Raw genomic sequence first — 18,843 nt, 5'->3', positions numbered from 1 at the left:
CTCTGTCACTTTGCCTGGGACTCAGATCAAACTGACATGTCTGTAATTCACTGGGTCCTCCTTTTTACCCTTCTAGTAGATTGGATTCATGTCCTCTAACCTCTTGTCATTAGAACCTTCCCAGTTAGCTAGGTTGGCTAATTATTTAAAGTGGCTTAGGTTGTTCAGTACCCTTGGATGAATCCCATCTGTCTGTGTAGACTTCTGAATATCCATAGGGCCTTCATCTTGCTCCCAGTCACCGTAATCTGACTTGATGGGCTGGGAACCGTGAGAAAATTGACAGTAGTGATACAGACTGAGGCTAAAGAGGCATTAAGTACCTGGGCATTACCAATATCTTTTGTCACTGCACTTGCCCTCATGCACGGTTAAGGTTAGAGATTCTCCTTAGATTCTCCTTAGTCTTAGAAGATTCTTTTTCTAGTCTTAGAAGATTCTCCTTGGTCTTCTACTATACTAGGCAAGTAGAGTTCTAGATAGGCTTCTGTTTTCTTCCTGCAGGTACAGACTGGTGGATTGTGATAATTTTATTTACCTAACTTTTTTAATCTGCAGGGAGAACATATTTCATGCTATTTTGGATAGTGGGAGTGGGTTGGGAGTAAACCTTTCTGTAGATGCTTGTTCCCCATGTCAAGGAACTGAGATGGTTGATCTAGAGATGCTGGGTATTTATGCAACTATATTAATTTTTCTATTATTATTTTCACAGTTACAAATATGTTCCTGCTCTGAGCTACATACTGTTTATTCAGGGATTTAATGCATCTGAACTGAGTTTCTGAGTTGATGCCTCGTAATTACTGACCTGTAGGTTAGAAAGGAAAAGAATATAGTTAGTAGGTACCTTTTTTTTTTTTTTTGTCAAAGGTGCAAGTTCATTTTAATCTTTCACGTTTTGTTTTTTTTCCCCCCTCCTAATAAACTGAAGGAATTTTGTCTTTATGGTAGTTTGGAGTTACTAAAAGAGCAAAATGCTTGGCTTGGACAACTTGCAGCAGGAAACTTAGCATTTTAATTTTGTTCCGCTAGAAAGCTGACGCTTCTGTGCACGTAGTTAGGGCCTGGACTCTTTTTTACTGTATGATACTTGTGTGATGCTGAACTTGTCTTGAAAATAAACTCAAGTGCTTCTTTTCCAGTTCCTTACAGTATCCAAGGCCAAAGAGTTAAAGTTTACCAACCAGAAGATGAAAATAGCTGGCTCTGTGGTGTTGTGAGCCATCAAGACCCAATAACACGCCTTATGGAGGTGTCTGTGACTGAGGTAAAAATATGAAGTGCTGCTTTAAGTTTTCTGAAATACGGTTTGTTCCCAGGAGCTCAAGTTTTGATGAAGCTGTTATTCTCCATGAGAAAGAAGTAAGGAAAGCTTCTTCAGTTATGCTGTGGTTTTCCTGTGCTGTTTCTCAGCTTCTGTATGACAGACTGGGGAACTGGTTTGAAATAAGTGCGTTACAGAAGATGAAGTCTTAGTCTAAACTGAATTGGTTAAGGTACTTTAGCTTAGGCTGTTCCAATCAGTTTTTGTTTTGTTATGTGATTGTGTGGAGTTTTTGACAGGTAGTTCAGCCTTACCAGCAGCCTGCTTCTAATGGCTTCCCTTTTCAGGAACACTTAGGAATAAATCTGTGAGTCTGTGTGGAAGTTCTTATAGCAGTGGGTTTTTGTTGTTTGTTTTTTTTTTTTTAACTTGTAGCCTTTTCTTCATGCAGAACAGATGCACTGAGCATGCCCAGTGAGTCCTATACAGATGTCCAGTAATCTTATGCTTTGAATAATGTATTGCTAATTCACAGGAAAGAAATATACTATGTATGGTTAATGATTCTGGTACTTTGGAGAGATGGAAATTGCAGAGCATAGGCTTTAGGCAGATGCATACCAGGGAAGAAACAAAGTTACTGTGTATCTAATGTCAGGTAAAATGGTAACCTCCCTGCACTGCTACAAAAATTGGGCAGTTGTTGCTGCTTTAGCAGAGGCGCTGATGAGGATAGCTATCATAAACTGATGTAGTCTTTTTTATGTCTAACAGCATGAATTTGCAGAATGGTAGAAGAAGACTAAAGTAGATTTAGGCAGTTGTGCTTAATGTAGTGAGATGCACCTAGAGATGCTTAGTAGAACAAATCCATAAATAAGCACTGGTAGCAATCAAATCTGAAAGTTGTTGGACTAGAGAGATGGGATAAATTAAAGGTAAACTGAAAGCCTTTAGTTATTGCTAAGGAATTCAAGCATGTGTTTAAGGTCTCTTAATGTTGATACTGTGTACTGAAATAAAAAATAACCAATTCTTCTTCCTTCTACCTCCTAATATTCATTTGCATAAAAATTAGACAGGTGAAATAAAGTCAGTGGATCCTCGTCTGATTCATGTTGTGATGGATAACACTTCTCCAAGTGAGGTACTGTAATATTTCAGGTCTTATTTATATACGGTGTTGGAAAAGGAAAGCATGAGAATAATTGTACACTGGTGCTGTGTTTGCTGTGGACTTTTGGTAATGTGAAGAAGGTTTTCCTCTTTTAGTTACTACTTTAAGAGATAGTCACAGTTTTCTTTAAAGATTATTTCTTTCTAGTTCAGGGCTGTTTAATTTCAGCGTGGCTCTTGAGGGGTTTCAGTAATCAGCATTATTGTGTTCCTTTTTAAGAGTTAATGCTCTGCTAAAGAATGTCTCTATGCTCACAGCCTTCTTTTAAGAGGATGTTTTATGCTTCTCCACAGACCCTGCTAGGCATTTCTAAGAAGTATTTTCTGGCCTCTCAAAAGCAGGCTGGTACACTAGTGGTATTTCATTGCTGCAGTTGAGAGGTGTCACAATAACATTTGGATCTGTGCTTTTATCCTAGGCTAAAGGATACAGTGTATCCTATAGTTGAAAATTATAGGCTTTGGGTAAAGGTCAGGAAGTCTGCCCTTGAAAAGAACTATAGTTATTAGACTTGTACTATTTGGTGTGCAGATGTCTGCCTTACATGAGCAATAATTATGTTGGAGTGTGTCCATGTTGCATGTTTCCTGAAGTTTGCTATGATATGATATGTGGTATAGCAATAGCACACCTAACAAGCTTATTTTGGAGATCCTATCCTAATGCAAAAATGTAGAGCCTCCTTCAGCAACCACCAAAAAGACTGCTTATGTTTGTTGCTTACATTTTATCCTTCTTCAGATCTGTCAGCTTGTTTTTAAGCCTGGAATACTGTAATCCTTATTCTAACAAAGAAAATGCTCTTAAAAGAAGTGGACTTGTTTGTTCTTTTGTTCTGTTTACTGATTGAATTTTTTTCTTTTTTTAATTATAGGGAGGGGGCCTAAAAGCACCTAAGTCATCTAAAGGGAAGAAGAAGAGAGAAAGTTTTGAGGGAAAAGATGGACGAAGGAGGAAAAGTGTTCAAGATTCTGGATGTGATCCTGCTACAAAGAAGCTAAAGGAGAGGGGTGAGGTGGATGGCAGTGGTAGTGATGGAGGTGAGGCAAGCAGAGATCCTTGGAAAGGAGTCTCCAGTAGTGAAACAGGACCGGATCCAAGGGCCAAACAGTTGCCTTCATTCGTTCCTCAAATTAATCGCAATATTCGCTTTGCTACTTACACCAAAGAGAATGGTCGTACATTAGTAGTCCAAGATGAGCCAGTTGGAGGTGACACACCTGTGCCGTTCATTCCATTTTCCTCTGTGACTGGACAAATGTTGCTAGTTGGATCTGGATGTAAAGAGGCCGGAAAATCACTGGAACAGATTGGCCAAGGCACAGTGACTTCTGCAGCCACAGTTAGTACAACTGCTTTGACACCAACAACTGTGAGAATCTCTGATACTAGTTTGCCGGCAATTACAGGACAGGAAAAACTGAAAACAGGCCGAATGCAAAACCAGGGAGAGGTGAGTAGACTATAATCCTGCCATATTCAAGAAAGAAATATGTCTTCAGCATCAGATCTTTTACAGCTTGTTTTTAATACTAAGTGTGTCCATGGAACTGGACTATTTTTTCTTTCTTAAACCTATCCCTTCCAGAGATGATCTTTTAATCATTTGATCTAAGAAAGGGTCCAAAAGAAAATAGTATTTAATAGAGAACATTTAGGAGACAACTTTTTAGCACTCTGTTCTTTATTCAGCTTTAATCTCTTAAGAGTAACTTTCTACACAATGCAGCTTTAAAGTGCACTGCACTTAATGTAATCAGTTTGGCTGTGTCACATGGAAGGTAGCCTTCTTAAAATTTCATGCCTTCGTATTGACAAATATGCATGAGAATATGCTTTCAGTTGAGCTTCAGAGTTATATGAAGCTGGTATTTGGAGGACCTTTTATAGATTCCCAGTTTCTCCTGCAGAAAAGATATCTCCATATGAGAAAAATGAGCTAATAGCTCATCACACATCATATGCTCTGTAAGGTTGAAAACAAAGTAATTCAAAGACTTGAGATGGGTACCTTCAGAAACTGTTTAAGGAGCTTGGTATGGTAGAGGCTTAAGGATCTTTTACTTATGTATCCTTATTTTCAGTGGGAATAATTGAAGGGAAATCCTATAAAGTTTTGCTTTTCAGGGAGGAAAAAAGGAATATTTAGGTAATCAGAGGAAGGCCTATTTAAGAAAATAAACAAAAAACAACTGACCAAACAAAAAAAGACAAACTCGAAGCCCCATCTCTGTAAGGAGGACAGAAAAAAAGAAACTTGTTTTCTACTGTATAAAGAAGTTGATAATGTAGGAGATAAGTTGGAAATTAGAAGGTGATTGCCAGAGGTTAAGTGGGTTACTTTCATGTCTTTTGTGTTAGCTAATGAATGGAGATAAAAGCAAGGTGTTTACCTTGAGAAAAGCATTTAAAAATATAAAGCAGAAATTAGATGGTAGAAGTCAGGAAAGTTGCATAATGAAATTTTTGTGTAACAGTGTAGCCTTTGTTCCTTTTCACCCCTGTTCTCTGCTCAGAGGAATAAAATTCAGTTGTGAGTTCCCACTGTGTGAGTGGTTGGAATTGTATCTGTCACTATTGTTACTAAAGAAAAATTGTAATTGTGCTGAGAAATTTTTGTACTGAATGTCCTTCCCTTATTCTCCATAGCCCCAGATTACTTGCTTTAAAATAATAATAATGTTCTGGCTTTATAATTTGCAGATAGACCACTAGGCCAGAAACGAAGCAGTATATCAAACAGTATTTTCTTTAAGGGAGGAAATGTAGTGTGAACAAGGTGGTTTTTTTTGTTGGTTTTTTTTTTTTGTTGTTGTTGTTATTTTTGGGCTATGCACTTTATCACAATGTGATCTAGTCCTTGAGCTTGCTTAATAAACTTGGCTTGCATTCATATTCACATGCTGTTTAAAAGCAGTTAGAATGTTTAATGTAGTAATTCTAAGTGCTGGCAAAGACAGCTTCTATTGAGACAAGTTATTTATGTGTCCCCCACTTGCTTCTGCTCTAAGAGAAGTGAGAGAGAGTGAGGGAGAGAAGGAGGATTCTTGTTTGGCTTTAAAAAGAAAGATCTGAAATTCTGGTATCTGGAATTTTGCATGGGTGTGTTGATGTATGGCTAAAGTTAGTATTTAGGAAGTTGATTGCAAGGAACAATCTAAGTGTGACTGTACAGTATATTAGGTGCTAATGATGCCCATCCTGCACCAGTTTATCCCCAGCAGCTGGCACCAGTCCTCACTCCTGCTGGTCATCCCTCCATCCCACAGCTGGTTTTAGAAATGCACAGAATGCCTGCCCCAGTGAAAGACCCCCACTTGCTCCAGGAGCACCAAGACAAGGCTGTCCAACTCCACTGGTCTGGCGTTTGTAGCTGGCACCAGTTTTCACTCCTATGTGGGTCCTGCCAGTAGGTAGCACTTGGTTCTTACTCTGCACACGTGCAAGGGGGAGAAATTTAGTAAGAAGATCAGGAAGACTGCTGTGATCAGGCTCTGCACTCAGCCAGAAAAGTACACTAACAGCCCCCTTTTGCACACTTTTTCTGCCTACCTCAATTGTTTGTTCCACCCTTTACCTATACAGTGCCCTCTGGAATTTTCATAGCGATGCTGACTTGTTGACTCCTACACTCCTCCCAGCCTAAGTTTGCTAAGTTTGGTCTTAGTGGTTGCAAAGTGCGTCTTGAACATGGTGGAAGCAATGGCTGCAGTTTCTTGATAGCCTGTCAATTAGTGGGAGTGGGAAGTTTGTTTCTTGTTCTTGCACCCATGTTTTGTGTTTTGTTGTTGTTGGATCTGTGACTTGATGTATTTTTATTTTCTAGCATTCCCAGTTTTCTTTATATCCCAGGCTGGCATAGCTCAGTCAGATAACCTCACAAAACTCAAGTCTTTTGTAGTCTCATTCACATGCCCTCATCAATTAGTGTGACTGACCAGGTTCCTATCACTGCATCTCTTATTGTGTGTTGGCCAGGTCTATGTCTCTCATGTTGTTGTTGTGTTTTTTGTTTTTTTTTTTATGGCTTCCCTGCTTCCCCTTTTCCCCTCTTTCTTACTCTCCCTTGTGGGATTGAAAAAGGACCTTGATGCTTAAAGGAGGAGATGCACCCTTATTATGAGTATTCCCTTTGTGAAGATTTCTAAGTGGAAATCTGAAGAAAAGGAAGAGAACTGATGAATTAATTATAGAATACAATCAGTTACAGTAGGATTGGCTGTGAGAATTACGAAATCTGAATTAATTGAGAACAAATGAATATCTATCATAACAGTGAGGGAAACCTGCAGAAAAAGAAAATTCATTATATTTTAAAAAAATTTCAAGCAGTTTCTGCTTTACATTGAACAGGAACCATTTCTTATGCATCTGTGTGCCTGTCAGCTGGTGTAACCTCCAGTCATTTGGAGCCCTCTTCAGTAACTGCTGGAGGACTTTCTTTGTTTAATTGATTTCACAAGCTAATTTAACTGTCTTAAGGATTCTGGTTAAGTAGGAGAGACTCATCAGGATGAGTTTAGTATTTGCCCTCCCCTAAAATGTCAAAAGACTGTGGGGATGAGTTTGCTACAGGAGAGTGTATGACTGAAAAGCAGTATGAATTGCTTTTCTTATCTTTTTGCTTATCTGTTGGAACCAAAACAAATAGCATCTTAAGTTGCTTGTGTTCCAGTGAATTAGTCCACTTTGCCTTGTGTTGCAGTTTTGTTCTAAAGCCTGGTAGGTCGTTAATTGCTCTTTTTTTTTTTTTTTTCATTTGTCTTCAGTAATAATGGGCCCATTAAATTATTATTTGATAATAATAGCTCATCATTTTCAGTACCTTTTAGGTAGAAAAAGCTATCCTAACAAAATCATTAAGGATATCTAGCAGTATTTCTGCTACAAGTTTTTCAAGGCTGGCAGTTGTACAATTAAATGAACCAAAGTTTTGCTGAATCAAATAAGAATCCTTTAACAGGCTAATGCTTCTTAATTTTGTTTCAGAATTCTCGAAATTCACTTTCAGCTTCCTCTGGATTTGGAATCTCTCTCCCAGGTGCTTCCCAGTCTTTGGCATTTGGAGGTGGAAGAAGCCAGTCAAATGGAGTGGTGACTCCAGAAAGCAAGCCTTCTGGATTTATTTTTGGTTGTAGTACTGGACAAGAGGCTCAGAAAGATTCTGATTTGTCTAAGAACTTGTTTTTTCAGTGCATGACCCAAAACCTACCTTCCAGTAACTACTTCACGGTCATTTCAGAAAGCTTATCTGAAGATGCCTCTAGTCGGGACTCATTCAAGCAGTGCACAGAAAGCATGGGTGCTGGGGTCTGCAAAGGTAAAGTTCTTCCAGCGGACACACAGTCTGGCAGTTCTGTGGAGCGGAAACTGCCTGTGGAATGTATGCCTACCCTTACTCCAGCTTTTTCACGAAGCTTGTTGAATGTTCACCCCCCAGATAGTCATGAAAACTTATTTTTACAGCCCCCAAAACTATCAAGGGAGGAACCCTCAAACCCTTTCCTGGCGTTTGCTGAGAAAACGGAACTTAGTCCTTTCAGTGGCTTTGCATCATCCCAGACAGGGGTTTCTACTCTGTCTACATCTGTGAGTCATAAGACTGCTTCTGGCTGGCCAGAATCGATCACAGCTACAGACTCTCTAGCTAAGAAGAAAACCTTGTTTATAACAACTGACTCCTCGAAGGTGATGTCCAGTACTCCTGGTTCAGCAGCTTCTGTTGGTGTTCAGAGTCCTTCCACTGCAGGGAATGGCCGTTCCAGCTCACCAACCAGCAGCCTGACACAGCCTATTGAGATGCCCACTCTTTCTTCCAGCCCAACAGAAGAAAAACCAGTTGTTGGGCCTGGCCAGCAGGACAATCCTCTTCTGAAAACTTTTTCTAATGTGTTTGGCAGGCATCCACCTGGCTTTTTCTCTTCACAGGCTGAGTTTCCACAGGATAGCAAAGCCCCCTTTGAAGCTGTGAAAAGATTCTCACTAGATGAGCGGAGCTTGACATCTAAGCAGGATTCAGACTCCAGTACCAATAGTGACCTCTCAGATTTAAGTGACTCTGAAGAGCAGTTGCAAGCCAAGGCTTGTATGAAGGGCATCCCAGACCACTTGATGGCAAAACTAGGTCCCAATGCAGAGCGCAATGCTGAATTGCTGCTGGGGAAGGGAAAAGGGAAGCAAGCCCCAAAGGGCCGGCCTCGCACGGCTCCCCTAAAAGGTGAATGCACGGTGTCGTGGAAATACAAAGGGGTGGGATGCTAAGATTTTTTTCTGTATAATGAACTCTGTGAAACAACTTGATATAAAGCTTGTTTATTGGTAGTAGCATATTTGTCTTAAGAATTACTCAAGAATATATATGTCAGGATAAAATTGTGGTAGCCTATGGACTTGAAAACATCAGATTTATCTTTTGGGTGTGAATTTGTTAATTTTATTGGCAGTTTGCATCCTAATAGAATGTGTTTGCTGTCATTGATTGATGAGGATGGGCTATAGGTGTTCAAAGTAGCTGATTATTGAGACTGAGAGCAAAAGCTGAGTTGCATATTAATAAATGATGTTAAGTAATTTATTTCTGTAGTCCAGTTTAACTAGGTAACCCTTCATTTTCTGGAGGCTTTTTACTTTATAGCAACTCTGGTTCTAGTGGTACATGGAAGACTGATAGATTGTCTGATGAACATACAGATATGTTAGGGCCGGTATCCTTTTGCTTTTGCAGTTAACTGTTTTCTTTATTATTATTTTTAAAATATATATTTATTTTTTTTACTTCTGCTCTGTCTTACTCAGTTGGCCAGTCTGTGCTGAAAGATATGAGTAAGGTGAGGAAGCTGAAGCAGTCAGGTGAGCCTTTTCTTCAAGATGGTTCTTGCATCAATGTAGCCCCACATCTGCACAAGTGCCGGGAGTGCCGTCTGGAGCGGTACCGCAAATTTAAGGAGCAAGAACAAGACGACTCAACTGTGGCATGTCGTTTCTTCCATTTCCGGAGGTGCTCAAACCCTTTCCTCCTTCATACATAGTCTAATTGTAGAGCTTGGTTCAGGTCCAAGCACAAAATGGTTATTCCTTACTTAATTTCCTTGGGTACAATAATGAAGATTTGGACTGTTTTGTGTTTATTTGCATCGCTTGCCTGGAATTCCCTCACTCTCAGTTTGGGAGGTGAGGGAAGTGCTGCTGTTAGAAGGTATAGCTGTATGGATGGCACCATGGAGGCTGCCATGCTTAGCCTTGAGAGGTTTAATTTTTGCTTTATTGGATAGCAGTTTGTATGCAGTAGCTGTTCTTTTGCTCCATCATAAGGAGTTTGGAATAGAGATTAAAATTTTAATTTACTTAACAAGTGAAAATATTATCATGACACTAGTGTTTTACTAGGCTTTCTAACACTGCTGGCTCATGTCCAGTTTCCTGTCCATGTTATACTCCTTTTGGATCTTTGACTAGTCAGTATCTCTTCTACTTTATCTGCCCATTCTAGTGAGTGCAAGGCATCATTTAAAAATGAGTTTTGCTTGCTTTTGGGCATTGAAATGAAATTTCAGTATGCACTGAATCCCATAAGGATTATATCTGCATATATATAGGTACCTGAATGGTACCTATAATCAGAAGGGGAGTGAACTCTTTGAAAGGGCTGATAATAGTAGGACAAGGGGAAATGGTTTCAAGTTGAAAGAGGGAAGATTTAGGTTGGATGTTATGGGGAAGTTCTTTACTAGGAGAGTGGTGAGGTCCTGGAACAGGCTGCCCAGGGTGGTTGTGGATGCCCCATTCCTGGAGGTGTTCAAGGCCAGGTTGGATGGGGCCCTGGGCAACCTGGTCTAGTATATGTTTGGTGGCCCTGTAAAGCAGGGGGGGGTGGAGCTTCACGATCCTTGAGGTCCCTTCCAAGCCGGCCATTCTGTGATTCTGTGGTTGTGGTCTGCATCATGAACTTGTTAAACATTAATTTGCACAGAAGTTAAAGTGTGGATTATCTTTGCCAAAGAAGGCAGTTACTTTTAATAATGGCTGAAGTTATTCAGGCTTTCCTAATTTGTCAAAAGTTTAACAACATGGTGTCAACTGCTACTGATAAAAAATAGTTCTCTTTTCTGTTTGAAGAGCGGTCTCAAGAAGAATAGGTATGATAAATATTTTTGTATGTCTTGTAGTGTGAGCAGCTTAAACAGCTGTGAAGTGCTAGCAGCACTAGCCAGAACTGAAATATTGGTTTCCCAAAAGCTGGGAAATAACTGTCTACTGAGTGTAAACGTAGTGTGAACCATACATGATTTTATAGGCAGTATCTTCAGCAGCCCAAGTAATCTGGGTTTTGTCATCTTGCTCTGTTAATAGCATAGAAATGTGGCAAGCTGTAACAATCTCTTGTGTGTGGAATTTTCCACCAACATGTACTGAGACCTAGGAATTTATTCTGGTGGGTTTTGCTGCTGTTGCCTTTGTGTATCTTATTCCCTGCTTTATTTGGTTTTACATGATAGTTTTAGCACTATAATGCTGTAGCTCAAGCCTTTTTTGTTTCCTTTTGTGTTTATATTCTGATGTAGGTGGCAGTAATTAAAGTAATTGAAGGTTGTTGAGCAGATTCCCAGTTACTTCATCCTGTTTTCTGCAGGCTTGTATTTACCCGGAAAGGCATTTTAAGAGTAGAGGGTTTCTTGAACCCACAACAGAGTGACCCTGATGCCATGAGTCTGTGGATTCCTTCCTCCTCTCCTGCAGAGGGTATTGACCTGGAGACTTCAAAATACATCCTTGCCAATGTTGGAGACCAGTTTTGCCAGCTCGTTATGTCAGAAAAGGAAGCAATGATGATGGTGGAACCACATCGTAAGCAGGGCTTTTGGCGTGTTTTTAATCCATCTTGTCTATGTAATGTGCATATAATGCAGTGAAATAAAGTAACGCTGTTTCTTGTTAAAAATGATTCTCTTCCCCAAAAGGGCAGCTATACTCACTTTTTAAAGGTGTGTGTAAGCGTTGGTCCGATGTTTTAGATTTGTCTTTTGGATCAGTGTGGTATTTCTACCAAGGAAGCTAACGGTAACTTTCCCAAACATTATTGCATTTGCTTATTGAAGAGTAAATCGTAATGCCAGCCTGTGGTGTGGTTTTTTTGTTTTGTTTTTCTTGGCTTTTTTTTTTTTTTTTTTAAAGAAAATGGAAGTGAACACATATCACATTGAGCAACTTCCTTTTAATGGTCAACTTTTTTTAAGCATACTCCTGTCCCTGTGCTGTCCAGGGACATCATGTAAAAAGCACAGAATTTTCCATGTAAGAAACTGCTTGTACATTCAGCTTGCAGTGACTCACCTGTGCAACTAGTTGACAACTGCTGCCACTAGGAGGGAAGGTGATTTTGAAACAAGTTTCTTCAGTGTATTCAATTCAGTGTATTACATGCGTGGCTCTGATTTTTCATTTTTCAAGTGTGCAGCAGGAGCCATTCTTTACCAAATATGTTCAAAATCCAAACAACTGACATTCATCCAATTAATAAAACTAAATACTCAGTCTTTATAAGTTCACATTATTTGTTCATAAAACATGCAAAAGTTGTTTTGTTTTTTTTTTCCTTTTTCCTGTAAATTCCTTAAGTGCTACTTGAATTTCAGTTTCTACAGAACTCTGTGAAATGCTTAATTTCCCTATAGCATGTCTTTTGAGATTTGGGCTTACAATTTAGAAATGGTGATGTTAGTAGTGTCAAGAGACTACCAACACAAAAGATGTCTCTGGATATTAAAAAAAAGTGTTTTTATGTTCTGCCCTCAAGTTGTGTATATGTGAATTGTTTGTCAGTGTTGTGATGTTCTCATTAAATGGGAGAGAAACAGAATGTCAAAGTAATAATTCCTAATGTTCCTTCTGTTTGTAGAGAAAGTGGCGTGGAAGCGAGCAGTACGTGGTGTGCGGGAAATGTGTGATGTATGTGAGACAACTCTGTTCAATATTCATTGGGTTTGTCGCAAGTGTGGCTTTGGGGTCTGTCTGGACTGTTACCGGTTGAGGAAGAATCGTCCACGTAGTGGTAAGTACTAGATTTTTTATATATTTTTTTTCCCCTTTTCCCATACTGTAATCTAGGAAATAGCTGGCTTTCAGTGGGGATAGTTTCTAGGAAGTTGCTGAAGGCCTTGCAGAAGTTGGTAACTATTGGCATGGGGATCTATAGGCTTGGAATTTTAGCAGTGTATTCTTACATGATGTTGTTCCATTCTGTATTTCCTTAAATGCCTATGTTTTATCTATTTGATTATAGTTTGTATATTAAAATTTTAACATCGGCAGGTATAGTACTGATAGTATGTACTGAAACAGACTGCTGTGTAGTTCTGTCTTTTCCTTAGGGAAGATGTGAGAGTTAAATAATGCTGTGCTTGTTCTGAGCCATCACAGGATGGACTAGTAAGCAGACACTGCAGAGAACTGCTTCTGGTAGAAAGGATTTGTTGGAAAGTGGTGGTGGTGTTTTTTTTTTTTTTTGGATTCCTTGATACAATCATGTTTGTGATTCAGGAAAGCAAACATTGCTAAAAAATAAAGATATTTACAGAAGTGATTATCTAGTGCTTTTGTGTGTATCTGCATTGCGACAGCTTTGGTAGAGTGTACGCTGGCAGTGGACCATCTTAATAAATGTAGGTCTACTAATGGCAGTTACGTTGCTCTATGAAGCAGATATAGAAAACATAGGGTGTTAGTAAACATGAGTACTGCTGTCTACTTGTTGTAATAAGTTGCCAAGGATAAATGAATTATAAAATTAACATGTTTTTAAAATAGATTAAACTTTCACTAATTTCACATATTGCAATCTATGAAATTACTGCCAGAATGTACCAGAAAAGAGCATAGCATTCTTCAAGATGTTCTTAACCAGGATGCAATGGAAATAGTTGAAAGAATTCTTTCTCTATTCATGGACTCAACCTATTTTAAAATATGAAGAAATATGAATTTGTCGACTACTTTTCAATCATTTGTAACTTTTTAGCTTTATTAAGTAGATGTAGTCACAGAAAACCAAAAAAGTTTTTCTGATCTGTAGGTATTCTTTGTGTAAACCCTTGTGAGATCGTTATCAGAAAAGTTAAAATTACCCTATAACTTAAAAAAGCAGTATGAGAACAGTAATATGATCTTCAAAAGTTGAGGCAAGAAGGGAATGTTTTTAGGTGATAGGAAATAAGATACTACTAGAGATAAAATGAAATTGAATCTGGTATTTATATAACCTGGGGAAATAGAAGTTGCTGTAGTTCCAATTCTAACCTCTTAAAATATATTTAAATAAATTTGGGTGTTTTTTGGTCTTTATTTCAGAGACAGAGGAGATTGGTGATGAGGAAGTCTTCTCGTGGCTGAAATGTGCAAAGGGTCAGTCTCATGAACCAGAAAACCTTATGCCAACACAGATCATTCCTGGTACAGGTAATGCTTGAAGGGTGAAAGAAGCAATTTCATCCTAGTTCTGAGCAAACAAGTGGAAACATAATTAAATTGTTTGTTTTCTAGCTGTTGCCTTGTCTAGCTTAGATGCGGAGTAGGCTTCCATTTTCTATAGGCAGAAGTGTTGAAGGAATGGTAGTACAATTGAAGCCATGCAAGTGAATTCAGTCATACTTTCTGGTAATAACTTTGACTACTCATGCTCAGCTATTTTAAGTTTCATCAATAATTGACTGATAATTTTCAAGTCTATTCTTGATTTGTGTTCAAGAAAGATCTTTTTATTTTGGGAGATGGCATGGGAAAGTAAACAGTTGGTGTTGACTCTTCACATAACTAGTCCTAGAAGCTAGAGTTAGCACGATTTTCTGCACTGTTCGCTGATGAATATCATGTTATAGCATATGGTTTTAAAGATACTTAGAATAACTTAGAAATAAAAGGCATTTAACTTGATAGTCAAGGCCATCGTTTTAGATTTCTGTATGTGTGATTTTAAAGATTTAAATATTATTCCAGCCCTTTACAATATTGGAGATATGGTTCATGCAGCACGAGGCAAATGGGGTATAAAAGCCAATTGTCCATGTATTAATCGACAGAATAAATCAGTATTGAGGCCAGCTGTCACTAATGGAATATCACAGGTATGTTGTTTTGGACTGAAATCACTTTGGCATAGCATTTTTAAGATCAATTGATGTTAAATCATTTAGGCTTATCTGTTGTGAAATATATACTTTATTTTCTCAGTACATGTTGTGTTTTGGCAAAAAATCTTCCAGAAAACTTTTCGGAACTGTGTGCTGCAACTGTTATTTACCAAGGGGATATTAGGGATAATACTCTTTAAGTAGAAGTATGAGTAGAAAAGCCATCCATAAATTAGAACAAACCAGTACAGATAGCTTGCAGCATGTGCATTTGTTTTGTTCCAGTTCCTGAAAATTATGCTGAAGCTGGAGGAGTTTTGTTACTATTCACACACACTGGGGGGTGGGGGGGAAAGCCCACAACTTCCTGGAGGGGGGGGAAAAAAAAAAAAGCTTGTGACAAAACAAAACCTTGCTAAGCAGTAAATGAAAAAAGTTGAGGCTACAGCACAAAGTCTAATATACGTGGAGAACAAGCTTCTGTACTCTGCTACTGTGTAAGCACAAAAGTAGCACTGCTGTTCACTTGAAACAGCCGACCAACTGAAGCCCCGTGCATTGAATAAATAAGATGTTTTCAAGGTGAATTCTTCCCTTTATTCAGCTTTTAGCAGATGTTTGTTTTTGTTTTAGCTTCCAACTGTTAATCCCAGTGCATCAGTCTCTGGAAATGAGAGCATCTTTTCCACTGGAGCAGGAACAGCAGGAGCGGGGCAGTTAGAAATGGACAGTGTTCCAAAATCTGAAGCAAATGATAGCAGGATAGAAGAGCCTGCAAAAACAGAGATGTTACCAGTCAGTAACACTACTGAAACAAAGACCAACAGACCACTTTGCTCAGAAACAGCCCCATCATCAGCCTTACACTGGCTTGCAGACTTAGCAACACAAAAAGCTAAAGAAGAAACAAAAGGTGAGCAGATGCCTTCTGGGGGTGGAAATAAAAAATAAGTGTTAATGTGCTGCTTGTTTAGTATTCTTCGTGAGAGTGCTTAGTCTTAGTATTAAAAAAAAAAAAAAGTTATAGAATTGCACATGTTGGAAAAGGCCTTCAAGATCCTCAAGCCAACCACAACCCAACCATTCTACTCTTAACAACCCTGTTCATGTCCCTGAGCACATCTAAGTGGTTTTTAAACACAGTCAGAGACAGTGGCTCAGCCTCCTCTTCCCCAGACCAAACAGCCCCAGTTCCTTCAGTCTCTCCTTGTAGGCCGTATTCTTCAAGCCCTTCCCCAGCCTTGCTGCCCTTCTTTGGACCTGCTCAAGCACCTCCATGTCCTTTCTGTACTGAGGTGTCCAAAAATGAACACTTTCCAACAGGCGGCTTTCAACCACTCCTCCCCAAGCCTGTGAGGCTGCCTGGGGTTGTCATAACCAAAATGCAAGACCTGATACTTGGCCCTATTGAAACTCACACAGTTTACCTTGGCCTGTCCATCCAGGTCCCTCTGTAGCACCTTTCTCTCCTCAGGCAGATCAACACTCCCTTCCAACTTGGTGCCATCTGTAAACTTACAGAGGATGCACTCAATCCCCTCATCAAGGTTAATGAAGATGTTAAGTAGAAGTGGCCCCAGTACTGAGCCCTGGGGGGACACCACTTGTGACCAGCCGCCAACTGAGTTTAACTTCACTGACCCCAACTTTTTGGGCCTGGCTGTCCTGCCGGTGTTTTACCCAGTGGAGCGCACACCCATCCAAACCATGGGCAGCCAGCTTATCCACAAGAATGCTGAGGGGGTCAGTGTCAAAGGCCTTACTGAAGTCCAGGTAGACCACACTGACAGCCTTATCGTCATCCACTGAGTGGGTCACCTTGTCATAGAATGAAATCAGGATCTACCGTTCATAAATGCACGCTGACTTGTGCTTTTCTTCCTTTCTTGTTGAAAGAAGAAAACATTTTTCTTTAAAAAAACTGAAGTTGTTTGTTTTCTGAAAGGCATAGGAATATGGAAAGCTAGGGTGATAATGATATAGCTGAAGATAAAAATATCGTCTTATGACTCCTGGTTTATTTAATTGCCAGTGTATTTACTTTCTAAGTAATAACCAGCTGGTATCTTGATGTAAAATAATAGTGATTCATTTCAAATACAGATTTGTCTTTATTAATTACTGAAGTAAACAAATCTGCACAGTGAGTGGTATGAAGAGAGCAAATAGAGCCTACCTGAAGAGTCAAATGAAAAAGAATTTCTTAGAAATTCTTTTAGTATTCAGTAGATTAACAGTGTGATTACCAGTCTGAAAATAGTTGTTTACGATATGTACTGTCCAGTTGCCACAGATAGCACAACTAACAGAATTTATTCTTGCCCACGTGTCTAGCAAAAATTACATTACGTTGGTGTTAAATGTTCTTGAATTTCTGACTAGTTTTGAATGGCTTAGCAGTTAACATTTGAAATAATTTATATTGGAAAATTAATTCAGAAGATCAAGGCAGTTTTTTTTTTTATAATTAAGCAGATTCTAAAGTTATGTCTCATTGAACTTTACTTTCAAATCAGATTTGATTTTGATACTGTGCTGCTCAAAGCATTAACTAATAGCACACTAAAGGTTAAAACAGGTCTGAGATACGTGATGTTTTTGTGATTCTCTTTGAGGTGGCTATTCACTGTTGGAATTATAGTTTACTGCAGGATACTGCCCCTATCATATTTGATTCAAGGACAAGTTATCTTAGAGAACTTTGTAATCATTTCAACTTTGCCTTTCATTTTTTTCTCAGTGTCATTATTTTTCTTACAGAATCAGGATCGCTGAGGTCAGTGCTTAATAAAGAATCCCACTCACCCTTTGGATTGGATTCCTTCAACACCGGTACAAAGGTTTCCCCGCTGACCCCTAAGCTGTTTAATAGCCTGTTGTTGGGCCCAGTGACAACTAGCAACAAAGCTGAAGGCTCCAGCCTCAGAGATCTCCTACACACAGGGCCGGGAAAGCTTCCTCAGGTTCCATTAGACACAGGAATCCCCTTTCCTCCGGTCTTTTCTGCAGCTTCTACAGTAAGTAGTTTTCTAATTCCTTCAACAGTGTCCTAGGAAAGAATTTCATGATGATCTAACAGTTTTCATTTACTTTTTTTTTGTAGTATCTTATTCTCTAATATTGAAACAAATGCAGTATTTAGCAAAGTCTGCCATCCCAGAAAGTTGTAGATCATTTTGATGCTAATTGTTAGTTTGCGATTTGTTTTGCTATTGCTGAGGAGAAGCTGTTCTTTCTGAGAGACCAAGATAGTGAGTTAAGTATAGCCTTTAAATTGTTTAATCGATGATCCACTTCCCTAAAAAAGCTCACTTATATTCTCCATTTTTGAAAACACTGCAAGACTGTACCCCCAAAAAGGCAAAACCTTGTGAGTATGAACAGTATGATCTATCCATAGCATTAAAGTAGTAGAGGCTAGATCTGCTGAAGTTTTTTCTTTAATTGTTTTCTGTAATGCTTTTCTAGGTAGCTTAGAGCAGCTCGTAATTAAATTTCACCATAATAAAACAAGACATCTGGTTTTGTTCTTATTGGATACATGCCTGTCTCTGCTGATTTTATTACTTCTGCATGGTTTTTTGGTAGCGAAATGTTAATGACTAAAAGCTGAGTCAGAGCTGCGATGTGTTAGTCTGTATGCTGTTGCAAGACTAAACTTACCTCTGGTTTTACATCTTCTAGGGGGCCAAAGGTAAAGCCAGCCTGCCTAACTTCTTAGACCATATCATTGCTTCTGTGGTGGAAAATAAAAAGACATCTGATGCTGCAAAACGTGCTAGTAATTTAACTGACACGCAAAGAGATGTGAAAGAAATGGTAATGGGCTTGAATGTGCTGGATCCACATACTTCACACTCTTGGCTCTGTGATGGTAGACTCCTTTGCCTTCATGATCCTAGTAACAAAAACAACTGGAAGATCTTCAGGGAGTGCTGGAAACAAGGCCAGGTGATTATATATTGATAACCCATTATTGCTTGAAAGTGTTCTGACATTTTAACCTGCACTGTGTTTATTGTCCGTTCAAACTTTGGACCATTGCTCTTGGGTGCATGTAATGAGCAAAGATTTCAACTGTGGCAATGTAAGCAGGGGATGCAGTGGTCCTGTCCATTCTATGCTGTACTGACTCAGGTGCATGTGCTTGTTGTGTGATTTGTGCTATACCCACTCTTTCATAGGACATTAGCAAATCCATTATGATTCCTGCTTGCATCCTAGCATCTACCTCATACTTGATGCTTTTTTAGTCTCAGGGAAAGGTCCGTTCCTTC

At 39.1% G+C, this 18,843-nt stretch overlaps 1 protein-coding gene across 2 annotated transcripts in view; it reads left to right on the top strand.

Annotated features, from left to right (window-relative positions):
• Nucleotides 1–18,843, top strand: part of KDM3B (lysine demethylase 3B) — a 50,046-nt gene that overhangs the window by 16,352 nt on the left and 14,851 nt on the right. For both annotated transcript variants that reach the window (XM_015875464.2, XM_032447424.1), the window contains 12 exons: nucleotides 1,146–1,270; nucleotides 2,346–2,414; nucleotides 3,319–3,897; nucleotides 7,434–8,661; nucleotides 9,240–9,441; nucleotides 11,074–11,288; nucleotides 12,340–12,492; nucleotides 13,788–13,895; nucleotides 14,433–14,560; nucleotides 15,200–15,479; nucleotides 17,327–17,583; nucleotides 18,251–18,517. In XM_015875464.2, the coding sequence (XP_015730950.1) occupies nucleotides 1,146–1,270; nucleotides 2,346–2,414; nucleotides 3,319–3,897; nucleotides 7,434–8,661; nucleotides 9,240–9,441; nucleotides 11,074–11,288; nucleotides 12,340–12,492; nucleotides 13,788–13,895; nucleotides 14,433–14,560; nucleotides 15,200–15,479; nucleotides 17,327–17,583; nucleotides 18,251–18,517 (3,611 nt within the window). The remainder of the gene's footprint in view (nucleotides 1–1,145; nucleotides 1,271–2,345; nucleotides 2,415–3,318; nucleotides 3,898–7,433; nucleotides 8,662–9,239; nucleotides 9,442–11,073; nucleotides 11,289–12,339; nucleotides 12,493–13,787; nucleotides 13,896–14,432; nucleotides 14,561–15,199; nucleotides 15,480–17,326; nucleotides 17,584–18,250; nucleotides 18,518–18,843) is intronic.

This window comes from Coturnix japonica, chromosome 13, assembly GCF_001577835.2.
Source record: "Coturnix japonica isolate 7356 chromosome 13, Coturnix japonica 2.1, whole genome shotgun sequence".
NCBI classification, from domain to species: domain Eukaryota; kingdom Metazoa; phylum Chordata; class Aves; order Galliformes; family Phasianidae; genus Coturnix; species Coturnix japonica.
Note: the sequence above shows the minus strand (reverse complement) of the source record. Positions and strands in the feature narration are given on the sequence as shown.